Below are 13,076 nucleotides of genomic sequence, written 5' to 3' on the forward strand. Positions count from 1 at the left end.
TAGGGAAAGGTGGTTATATCAGCTGCTCTAGTTCTATTTGAACGACTCTGATTTTGTTTTCCTGACATCACTAAGAAAACTATAATGCAAAAAAAAATAATCTATAATCTGTGAAAAGGCTTTCTAAAACCCATCAACCAAGTTGTATCCATAATTGCTTCCCTGGCTTATCAAAAAAAGGCATATTTGCATTATCTGTTATCTTTAGATACCCATCCTGGTCTACAAACAGAGTTATCAATCCCGTTCAGAGGCCAGTCCACAAATTGAAGTTTTCTATAGAGGGAATTAGCCATAAACAACCCTGAGGCAATTTTCTTTGACAGCCAATGGTAAACCATAGGAAGTAACTTTAATAGTGATTTACAGTTCTTCTCTGGTTTCCATCCAACTTTTCCTTCTTGTGCCTCTGTTCCATCCAAAAAGGAATTTTTCAGATGTTCTAATTTCCCATTCAAGATGCAATCAATCCCAACTCTAGGTGTGTCTAATCCAATTTTTACGGTATGTTCATGGGCCAGCACCAGAGAAAAAGAACTCTCTTTTTATTTTCTTTCAATTGCCTCTGCTGCAATCACAAGACTTGTCATCTCCTGGTGTGAAATGCACAACAGTAGAAGAGAGAGGGAAGATTTGAGAGACAGAGAGAGAAATGAGCCAACCTACCAAAAAAAAAAAAAAAAGGGAAAAGAGATATACAAAAATAACATCAACATTTTAAAATTATCCTACATACTGAAAGCATCCATTTCCTAGAATAATTAATTAACTGAAGATTTTTAAAGCCTGTGTGGAGTTTTTGAGTTCCTCATTTAAATTACAATATGCTGTTAGAAGTGGGATACTCAGGAATGGACTTCCAGCTTCACAACAACCACCTTCCTCATCTGGACCACACTGAAGTCAGATTCAAGTCCTGTGCCGCTTGCTCACACACACCGCCCTTATCAAGAGGAGTAAACCCCACTGCATGACTTCCCACACCACCCAGAGGACTATTCCTCCCTTACAAATCAAAGAATTTTCCTCTTAACAGCTCAACAGACATTCTAGCTAACTCAGAACTTCCAAGAGATGCACATTTAAAATATTTATTTTTCCATCTCTAATTATAAAATGTCTCTTTAAGTGACTGACACACACACTGGATCTTACTGTGCATCATGGGCACAGCAAAGAAATAACAAGCAGGGGCATGGCTCCTCTCTGGGTAAACTACAGCAAATGAAGGTAAAGCAGCCAAAAACCCACTGAAAACAGAGACCTGTGTGGATTTAAATCTGTGAAAGCGGCTGCAGAGAAACAGAGGACAATTACACCCCAGAATTTAGCAAATAAGAAATATCCCCTGTATCAACACAGACCAGTATTTTTTTTTTCCTTTTGCATTAAGGAAAAATACATTTAAAGCTCAGCCCATGAAGTCTGTACACTCTCCTGTTCCTTTTCATGCACATACGTATGGGGCCACAGATATATATATAAAAAATCTCTCCCTTGATTGAAAGCTACTCTATATATATAAAAATCTCTCCCTTGATTGAAAGCTACTCTAATGGGTAGGCACTAATGGATTTGAAGTGATAAGGAGAAGGCGGACATGCAAAATGCTCCACAACTTCTGTTCCTAATCAATCACCAGAGATCAGTGACATCATTCAAGCCTTTGATCAGAGCTCCCCTTTCAAGCTTAAAAAGAGGGATACATTGACCCACACCAGTGGAGAGACTGAAGAAACACCTAGGATACAATTCACAGTGAAATATGAGAAGTCACCGGCATCCCTCTTCAGAAAAACTATCCCTTCCCACCTTCCTCAAGGAATACAGCGTGCATTCCAGAGCAATCAAGCACAAACAACAGATTTATCTTTTTCCTCCACAATTAAAAAACAGCCAAGGAAACAACACTTCTCAAAATCCTCTCAGGTTTTATTTCCAAAGTCCGCACACACATTTTACCCCGAGCAGGCGCTTTATTCTTTTTGCTTGCATTGAAAAATCTCCTCAAGTCCATTAGTACCAACAACAACAACAACAACAAAAAAAAAGAGAAAGGAACTTAATTTTTCCGAAATGCCTAAGCAGCTTTATCAGCTAAAGGTTGGCTCCCGTTTTTGAAGCAGAAATAATGTTTAGGGAACCCAGCCTCACGGCAAGCGTTCGCTACACTTAGCACCGGCCTTTGTCCATTCAGAGAGTCCCTATCACTAATCCCACTTCAGCTTAAATTGAGCTCCATTGTTTCTCAGTTCATCTGAGTTTCCATGGCACTTTCTAGGACTTAAGTGTTATTTACTTAGTGCGGTTTGTTAAAAAAAAAAAAAAAGACAACAACAACAAAAAAAAAATCTCCTAAGCCTTAACACGAGCATCAGGTTTCCTTTTAATTTTTGTTCCTTTTTACTTTTGATAAGCTCAAGCTGCAGTCAGCATTTTGCAGTCTCAGAGACTTCTTCCATTTAAAAATCTTCAAGGAAAAAAAAAAAAAAAGTTGAAAATAGACCTGAAAACGTTCACTTCGTTGTTTTGGCTTGGTTTTCCCCCATCTGTATTTTTTTTAAAAAATCTAATTGAGCTTCTGAACAGCAGCAAAAATGTAGTTTATTATCTCCCTCATCAGGTGATCAATGATTTCATTAATAAGACAGATAACAAAACTGTCATATCATCGACACAGTTATGAAAGATGATCCTGGCTTCTTGCTCCATTTTCCAAGGTCTGGGATTCTCTGTGGCAGCTCTGAGTCCATTCAATATTTTCCACAGACAGAGAAAAGTGAAAATCCATTTTGAAACCAATTTCAATTAGGATCCAGAAGCTGTTATCACAGGTGTCGCAGAATGGGCCCGTAAGTGGAAATGTCGCCTATCCATTCTGAAATGAAACCTTATCAGGGGCTACGAAGATGGCTGAGGACAGCCTATCTGTAAATTACTTTTCGTCCTGTGTTAACTCAACCCTAGTTCTGTCATATGGAATTCTTCCCAGCCCCTCGTAATAATCTAATGACTAACTAAGGCGCCGCACCAAAACAGCTTTTTATTCTGCTCGGGCTTCCCCCGCCGAACGGGGCCGCAAATGCAAATAACTGGAGCCGGCGGATTTAGTAACATCATTTAAAGCTCTCATAGTTTATTACGGGGAAGTAACGGGGCTTGCATTCTGAAGCCTGTCTCCACCCATTGCATTCCTGGTGATTTTTCAATTGCAAACTCCAAGGCCCAGTTATTTCATTAATTCAGCACCCAAGTAGTGAGGCTTTTCTCTCACATCTTTCAGCCTCCTTTTAGCAAATTATCCCATGACGGAGGATTTATTCAGTCAAAGACCTCGGACTCTGAGAGGCAACAAAAGAATCAAGAGACTTTCTGGTCCACCTGCCTGGCGAATGATGAGGCAGGGTAAAGCCTCCCCTTAGAGAAACCAATCAAACCATTGTGTGGCACAGTCAGACCTTTTCAACTGTCAAGCCAGGAGAGCAGGAAAAGAGATGAAAGAACTCAGGATGAAGCTACCATTTACAGAACCATGTGGGAATGGTCTCCAAAGATTTAATAATTGGGATGGAACTCAACTTTCTGAAAACTAAAAGAAAGACAAAAAAAAAAAAAAAAGAAAAAAAAAAGGGGGGGAAGAGAAAGGAGAGAAAGAAGGGGGGTTGGGGGGAAGAGAGAGACAGGAGGAGGGGAAAACACTGCCGGTCAGGCCCAGAAGGAACTTTTCTACAAAATCCTCTGTTGTTATGTATGAACCCCTATGCTGGAAAAGAAAAGAAAAGCAAGTACACAACAGGGACAGAGAGAGAGTGCACAGTTTGTATTACTAACCTGAGTTTCAGCAATTTAGCATCTCATCTGAGGAAAAACTGCACCAGTACAAACCTGTTCTGTTAAGCAGAACAAAAAAATTCCCTTAGTTTGGGGTATCTGGGTGCATTTTCGAACTTTTATATGTGTGGGACTTCAGTTTTTGCATTTCCACTTGGCTGCACGTGGAACATGCACAAAAAGTTGCATTAAATGAATGGAAACTGGCATATTTTAAGCAGTGAGCATCTGCAAAGAATGTGCACATACGGCTCCTGTGTAGCAAGACTCCAGTTGATTGCAGGCACAAGATTAGGAACTGCTTTTTGATAATCTGACCCATAAAGCCTTAAAGACCAAATTTTAAAATCATCTGAACAGAAGCCAGTACTTCCCGTGTATTTCTCTTCCCCAAAGTGCCTCCGTGCACTTGAAATACACATCCATCAGTAGGTCCGGATCACATTTACAAGTAAATTAACATTTTTTTCTGAATTGCCAGCCTTAAAGAGCAAAAAATAGAATCTGCAAATTAAATTGTGACCACTTGCAGTATACATCAAAGGCAAAGAGACTTTTAATGGGAAATAAGGTAATAACATAGCAATAAAATCCATCTCATTCCCTCTTAGTTAGGATGGCAAAAGAATGCATCTCCCTGCCCCCCACCACCTCCACCCCAAAATGAGATATGGCTTGGAAAGAATACAAGAGAATGTAGTTTTAATACAATGCCTTCTTCACAGAACCACATACCATACCTTAAGCACAGTTCTGCCACTTAACTGGCATATGTATTAAGTAACAATTCAACTTCCACGTAAGCAGAAGCTGAGGGTTTGTATCTTCCAGAAAAGGGGGAAAAAAAAAAGGGGGGGGCAAAAGTAAATAGAAACATACAGAGCAGGGATATAATCAAATACAACACTGATGCCTGATTATTTCCTTTAAAACTGGAGACAGATATGAAATAGAAAACAAATAGAACAGAAAAAAAAGAATGCCATTTGAAAACCTGTTAAGTAATTTAATTACTTCAGCTGCCTTAATTTACACAGCTGAAGTCGTAAAGCCAAATACTGTGCCTGCCAGAGGGGTTGCCTGGCTTTCAGTCAATTAGAAGGATTTTTAAATTTTCTTTTTATTTACTTTAAGAAGAAGAGCTACTCCACATAGCTCCTTCCCTTGGAGATTCCCAAGTCTGGTCTGGTTTTTCAGGACCCGTGATGTGAGGGTTTTCTGACTTAATTGTTTTAGTGCCCACCCAACCCTCCCCAGCCCCCTGGCACTCATGTGTATGTTGACACCCGTTTCCAGTGGCTGGGTGGAAGGTGCCATTGCTTGAACAGCCGTGCTGCTGCCACACAGCCTCCCTGCTTTGGTGGCACGGGCTGGCACAGCACTGCAAGGTCATTAGGAGGCCATTCTTTTTTAGGGGATCTTCCCCAGAGACCAACACTTAGCAGCAGTGAGCAAGGCTTTTCCTGGAAGGCTAGCAATCCTACTGAAGCCTCAGCTGCCAGCAGCCTTTTTCCTTCTAAAAATCAAACCTCTTGGTTGCTTCCCCAAGACTTGTAGGCTGCAATGAGTGAGTGTTTTGAGGTTTGATTGATACTGGGCTCCTGCAAAGCACAAGCTACAGAGCATGGTACTACAGCCATACTGGAGAGTCCCATTTTAAACCTTTTTACTATTATCACTTCTCACTCTAGTTCAAAATCCAGGTACAATTATAATATGGTTGCTTGGTTTGTTTTTTTGTTTGCTTTTTGTAATTCAGGAAAAAAACCTCCTCACTGCACAGTTCCCTAAAGTTAAAACTCCACTTTGTCCAGGTAGCAAAGCTTCTGCTGCTAACTGATGTTTTCTCCCGATTCCACCTCGTGTTATCCAGCAGGATGTTAAGTCATTACTTACTGATTACAGTGATTGCAGGGATAAGCCACTCAATCATCTCTTTCTGGAACTTGCAAAGGGATACAGGACGATTGACATTTAATATCCCTTATGCTATTAACCACTGCGGGGAGGAGAGAGAAGAGGGGGGGGAGAAAGGAGGGAAATCTCAGGAGAATTAATGAAGCAACACTGTATTGCACTTGCAGATCACTGGATTTAGAGCAGGGGTAGGGCTGGCTCACTGAGGAACAACACTAGAAAATAGTATCAGGCAGAATGAGTTATTACAGCCTACAATAAACCCTAACTTGATGACTGAAAGTTTATTAGTAAGCCTAAAGAACCACGGGTGCATTACTCTGAATGAAGATGTATTTAATCAGCTACTCACATCAGACGACAATATACCAAGACATGCAGTCCCCACTTAATTACAATCTCCAATACTTTTGCTTCAAATACTTCTGAGCATCAGGAGAGCTCATCCTCTCCAAGGATAGGTACCTTACTTCAGTTTATTCCCTTAGGACCTCACCACGATTACTAGAGCAGAAAGGTACACCAAATCTTACAAGTTCAGGTCTTTGCCCTTACTTTTCTGCTCTACCACATGTGGTCATTCCACACTTACTTTTCCTGCTGCTCTATGCCACCACTACAGATAGGAATTACTTGCAGTATTTGTATTGCTGAGAAACAAAACTCTCAAAAAACCAATACAGTGTAGACTGTCACTTCCAATATCAATACTACAGGAGGTCGCTTCCTCCTTGACCTGAAAATAAGAAGTGAAGAGGGCCCTTCCATCCCCCCTGATTTCAGGAGAGGAGGAGAAGGGCATCTCCTGATCACTTTGCAGAATCAAGTCTCATATGATCAATTTGGGACTCAATTTGCAGGCCACTAAAATAGTACAGGCAATGTTTCTTGATACCTACAACCTCTTTTGAACCCTAACCTCTCAACAGGACCCTGAGCACATCAGTCCAATGAGGGGGCCAAGAACGGGTACTATGATTAACACCTACTTTATGGTGAGCAGCAGGACAAGTAACCAACTGAAACTTTAGACAGGAAATTTAATTCTTATGGGGTTGCAGACCACTTGCCTCATTCCGCCCTGAAAAGAACTGCTAGAAGAAAAAAAAACAACAAGGAGACCTAGATGAAGTTGGCTCTTCTTCTGAAAGAATCAAAGTGGATGAATGAACTTCCTCTCATTTATTCATCTATCAAGCTTGGTTTTAAGTTACATCATCATTAAGATAATAATTTCTGCTTTCTATCACTTTAAAGTATGTTCTCAGTAACTATCTGATTCTGATAAAAGTAGTCAAGTCCACAACCTACATACGTTTATAATTAGCTTTTCTTTTTTTTTTTAAGGCAGAGTAATAGGTTAATAAGAAATATCAGATTACACTGGAACGAGCTCATGGGTCAAAAACTAGACAAAACACATCAAACTGAAAATAAGTGCTTGCCTGTCAGGCACTGAAGGAAAGTCCCTATACAATAACTGCATTGTTTTAATGCAACATTAAAAAAAACAGTTTAGAGCCAAAATGTGCAAAAGAGGAAAGAATTGTAGTCACCGACAAAACTCACAAGCCAACCAGTAAATAAAGCAGGGTTAAACACAGTATTATAACCTCCTAATGTTCTCCAAACAATGCCACACAGCACAGGTTTGATTTGTAAAACTATTAATTCAACCATCACAGAAATTCCTTGTGCTTTTTAGAAAATAAGGCAAAAACTGAATTCCATCCACTACTACATCCATACTACTGCAGGCACACTGTTCCTGCTGCCTGCCCGGCCCTCGCTGGTGGAGCTGCGTGGAGGAGCAGCTGAGAACAAGCCTCCATAGCAGTCAGTGATCATCACCCTTCAGCAAGGCAGGTCACCAGGCAGACTCCTGCAACGTTTACTGCCTCCAAGTTTTCTTTTTGATCCTGGGATTACTTGAGATTGCGGGAGGTACTGTATTCTCCAACAGGGGTCTAGCAAGGCAGGTTTCAAGACCTGCAATACCAGGCAAAAGGCTCCCCAAGGGGGAGCACAAAACTAGCTGTAAGCTTACCAATGGATACCTCTCTTCAGAAAGCTATTCCTGGCACAACTTGATGGAAACCTGTGTGTGCATGCACCAGCTTTCAGGACTATGACCAAAATCCATGCACTGACATGGCAGGGAACAGGGTTTTACTGCTTTACCTCCAGGAAAGCGGCAGGGCTGGGCTTGTGAGAAGCCAGGGCCAGACAACACAGCACTGTGGTAGCAAGGGTGTCCAGGACACTGGCCTCACTACTCCAGTGTGATACCAGTGATACCATGAAAACAGTATTTATTTGCTGTTGTTATTATTTTGCCAAAGCAGATCAGTCTGAGGCTATCAAATCACACAAAAGTAAACTTACTTCATATTCCAGCACAAACTTTTTATTTATTTTACAGCCTTTTGTGAGTCAACATCTCCATTAGCAGTTTTCTTTAGCAGTTTTCCCCTTCCTTGGATATTAGCCTAGCAGTAAAGATAGCAGTCCAACAAAGAAGGAGTAAAAGGAACAATTTCCAAAGAAATGTATCCTAATAAACTGGGTGCAGTTTGGTTGAGATACACAAAATGAAACACACAGGAGAAAAATATAAAAGCTTGCAAAATTAACTCAAAACAAAGCAAGAGTAGTCCAAAATTAGAAAGTCCCACTGGTGATCAAAGTGCACCAAAGATTTGTATTAGTTATTATCAATTAAGAATTTTTCTTTTTTTTTTTTTTTTGATCATGTGTATTTTAAAAGATGTTTTAATTTGCTCCAGCACTAAAACCTTCCCCACATGTTTCAGCCTGGAGCACACTTTAATGGCTTAGTTATAAATCCTTGAAATTAGGAGTTTATAATGGAAACACTGGCAGGCCCTTATCTAACACAGTGCAAGCATCTTAGCAATCTCGTCAGTCTGTACTTAGGCCAGTGCAGCAGAAATCTTTTTTGTACTAAATAATGACAGGAACTCAGCAGAAGTGGCTAACATGCAAACTACTGTCCATGTTTGCTTATTCTTTGAATCTACAGTGCAACTGGAACCTTCCAAGGGGCACCCACAAGTCTGGGCCTGATAACTTGCACTGGGTAGTCTGGGTTAACGCACCAGCTGCCCATCCACGTCACCCTTCGCACTTTCTTTCCTTTGCTCCAGGCTTACACCAAACAGTTTGCACATCACATGATTTTAAAGTTTTCCACACTCAGTATTAATTTTAACATAGATTCTGCTACTAGGTGTGTTACTCACTTCTGGGGGATGTTGAAAAAATAGCATTTTCTTATTTCCTGACTGTAAGCTTTGCATAAAAACCCGTAACTAAGAGCTTTCAATCTATTTATAATCCAAGTTCTGGCTCATTCAGAAGACAGCAAAGCTACTGAGAAAACACTAGTTTCTACATCACACCTCAAACAGCTGCCACTCAAATATACGTTATCCTGCAAACTCTGCTAATTAATGTGTTGTTCAGAAGGGGAGAAGCACTAATACTAGACATGCTTACTAGGTGACATTAGTATGAAAGTATGTTTCTCAGCCAAGACAGAAGAGTCTTCTGACAAAATCAGCAAGGGTCATTCTGTCTTTTCGTTATTTTTAAGAGTACCTTACCTTGTTTAACAAGTATTGAAATGCAAATCACAACCATTTAACATTACCACAGTCCTCTGCAAAAAAAGAAGCACTGAATCAACAAAAGCTTCGAGTTTGCAGGAGTGGTATCTTACATCAACTGATGTTGTTCCTGTACTAACACTCATTCCAGCATTAAAGAACAAAAGATGCAAATGCCATGCAAGCTCCAGCTTTCATGCAAACTGGTTTTTGTAACCAAAATTCATTACCATGAGAATCACATCCGCAAGAAGCAAAACTTGAAAACACTGCAACAGTAAAATTCAATGTTTAAGTTCCTAAAGTTTTGGTATTAGTATTTGTTTTGGTATATGCTCCAGGGAACTTCTACAGTAAGAGGGAATTTTTATATCCAGGAAGGAATGGAATTTTTTATCCTTTTGAAGCCCAGCCCTGTATCTCTGAAAAGTCGTTTGCTTGGGTATACATGAAGGTAGATCAGAAACCAAAACCTTGGAGATCCTGGTGACTTACTTAAAACACAAAGACTAACAAGATTAACCCTTACCCACTGAAAAAAAAGCTAACTGTCATTATCTTAACCCAATGTGCCCTCAGGTCCCAGGATGTGTACTTGATTAGCATCTCATTCCATTAATAGGAGACAATTCCAGTAACAAAAATTTCTAGTCATTCTAGTCATTCATTAGACTTAGAATCATTCCAGCTCTTGGGAGTTTGATGCCCCTGACGTGCAGTAATACACCACCTAGATAAAGCAGGTAGTTAAGAACTAATAATGCCGTTGAAGCTGACAGGCAAAATAGAGAGAGAAAATTATCTGACCGCAGGGTAAAACAGCGTCAGAATTAGGCAAAAAAAAACCATATTGAAGGCTTTATTTTTAGCCCTCTAAATCTAAATGTTTAATGACAATGTTAAAGCTAGCCCAAGCAGTCAGAGGTATGTGCCAATATCGAGTTTGAGTACAAACCCCTGACACATCAAAGAAGACGCATATGTGTTTAAGTGTGCATCTGTTGGAAAAGTTGGGCCAATGTGGAAAATCCTATTATCCAAAAAAAAAAAATACAATGGGGAGCTCTTCAGCTCATGTGAACCACTGTCATTCTATTGACAGCAACGGATCTGTCATGACTTACACCAGCTGAGGATCTAATTTCATATGCCTTAGAAAACTGATGCAACTTTTTCCATAGCTGCTCAAGAGTTTCTATACTGTCTTGGGGATCAACTCCAACCAGTAGATCAGCAGGTGCTTAGTTTGCTTTGAATCTGAAGTCCAGTCACACAGAAGGATACTGGGACACGTGCCATCTTAATTTTTACTGACCCACAGAGATTCTCCTTTAGTATGGCTGTAGGATTCATGACTTTTCTGCTTCAGTCTAGTGGGAGATACATGTTTCTTTAAAACCTTTCTTCAAGCTATCAAAATGAGAACCTGACCTGGAACACAAACCCAGATGAGTGAGCATGATGTAAGCAGAAAGGGTGAACAGAAAACATTCTGCCAGAAATACAAGACGACTCCAAAATATGCAGAAAAACATCTTCAAGTTTTACTGATTATTAGACTAATTTTTTATTTGCAAAAAAGCAACAGTTAAACTGCAGCTATTCAAAATCCACAGGTCTAAACACATGTTTTCAAGCAATTTTCTATCCTAAAGCAAAGTGAGTTTTGCATTAGAAGGGACCAATACACCCAGCTCTCTAACACCAAACAATGAAAGGGGCAGGGGTGGGATTACACACTCTATGAACATGTGAAATTGTCAAGTGATGTAATCTCTGGGGAGAATTAAGCAAACTATTCCAGTTTTGCAAATCTACAAGCTGTACCTTTACAGCTTTGAAATGAAATTATGGGAGGATAAACTCTTAGCTTGTTGTTTCGTCCTTGGCCATTAAAGAACTTTGGGAAGGAGGGGGCAACCCTTACTTAGGAGCAAGTTTATTTGTAAAAGAAGAGAAGAAAAAGAACCTTTGCCATTAATTTTGACAGAGCTACTTCTGTCTCTTTTGTAATAACTAATTATCTAACTAGTGCAAGAGGTTTCAATGGCTAAATGCAAAGCGCCCCCAAGTCCTGCCAGGCTAATCAAGACAATTTCCAAAACACCAAAAACAGGAACTTCCTATAATAAATAACTTCACACATTTACATCCCAAATTAGAACATCTGGAAGAAAAAGGCTATGCCTGATGCCAAAACAGGCCTTGTATCCTACCACTTTCCACCACCACCACCCCCCTTGTTCGTTTTGCCTTTCCTTAGAACAAACACTGATCCAGGTGCAAATGCTCAATTCACAAGGAATGCAGTGAACATAAAATTACTGTAGGTTTGGCTGCTAGTAAATCCCTGCTGTTACTCACCATTGGAAGTTGTGCTGGAGGCAACAGCTTTCTCACTGACATCTGTTCGACTGGAGCATTTCACGATGGAATTCTCCCCTTTTTTCTTCTCTGTCGTGGCAGAGCTATGGGCCTGCGCCTCCATGATGACTTCTCATTACTTCAGCTCTCCTTGTGCTAATACCTGAATGAAACAAGAGAGCCATAAACTTTAAATACTATGTGAAAGCTTAGCCCAAAACCTCTCACACCTCTCACCTGAAGAAGAGCCTGCAGCAAAACCGAATTAGCAGTCCACAGGCCATTTCTGGATGCCAATCAAATCAGGATTGCATGCATGAATTCCTGAGGAATTTAAGGAAGCACTAACACCAAAAATAACTACATTTGCCTTTAAAGAGGATCATAAACCACTATTCTGCTTGATGGGTAAGTCCATTTTTTTCAAACCTGCAGGTTTTTAATAGGACACAGGGGGGAAAAAGCCAGCATTTTTCCCCTAAGTCCAGAGCACTTTGGAACAAAGCAAAAGAAATCAAGACAGACATTCATGTTGACTACAGAAGCCAAATATTTAAGTTTCAACATTCATGCTATCCGAACACACTGCAGCAAGAATTATCCTGTCTATCTCTACACCTCGTCCTACTCTTGTAAACATCTCTCGCTTTGTTTGTTCAGAAATCTAACCCAAACAAAAGTGCATTGGAGTAATACCCTGAAAACCACAGGGAAAGGCAAACACTACTGCTAATATGGCAAATAATGAGATCACTTTCCTTTGCATGAAAACACTAAAAATGGAATACTCTATAGAGGTGTGTCTGGTTATTCTGCCTTTCCCAACTGTTCTCAGTGTTGTCTCCAGCCATTCATTAATTTTACACGCTGCAGATCACTCCTCCCTACTCTCAGAGCTTTGACACTCCTGACATAAACCCAAAAAGCCCACAAGGTTCCGAGAGGGTAACTGTGCAGCAGTGTATCCATGTACCCAAGACTGCTGAGATCTTGGAGTGTGAAGAGCATGAGCATGTCCAACCACTGGACTGCAGCTTAACTTGATGCACGCCAGTTTGTCCAAGAAGTTTTACAGGAATCATTCATGTTCAGCAGACACCACACTTAGAACGGAAGTACCTGGGTAGTTTGAAAACAATCCTATGCAAGAGTAACAAATAGTAATAAAAAAATAAGTTTTCAGCTCTGAGCAGCACTGCAGTCATTAGCTAAAGGGGTCTAAAATGGAAATGCTGTTCTACAGCATTTAAATTAATTTAAAAGCTAAAGGCTTTAAAACAAGCCACAAAGTAAACTATAATGAAGTGTAATTACATTAGCAACCTGTAACCCCAA

At 40.2% G+C, this 13,076-nt stretch overlaps 1 protein-coding gene across 2 annotated transcripts in view; it reads right to left on the reverse strand.

Annotated features, from left to right (window-relative positions):
• GLI3 (GLI family zinc finger 3) overlaps positions 1 to 11,907 on the reverse strand; it is a 195,044-nt gene extending 183,137 nt beyond the window's left edge. For both annotated transcript variants that reach the window (XM_010001524.1, XM_010001523.1), the window contains exon 1: positions 11,742 to 11,907. In XM_010001524.1, the coding sequence (XP_009999826.1) occupies positions 11,742 to 11,865 (124 nt within the window). In that variant the 5' untranslated portion in view covers positions 11,866 to 11,907. The remainder of the gene's footprint in view (positions 1 to 11,741) is intronic.
• Positions 11,908 to 13,076: the final 1,169 nt, after the last annotated feature.

Source organism: Chaetura pelagica, unplaced genomic scaffold (genome assembly GCF_000747805.2).
Source record: "Chaetura pelagica isolate M959 unplaced genomic scaffold, ChaPel_1.0 scaffold7, whole genome shotgun sequence".
Lineage (NCBI taxonomy): Eukaryota > Metazoa > Chordata > Aves > Apodiformes > Apodidae > Chaetura > Chaetura pelagica.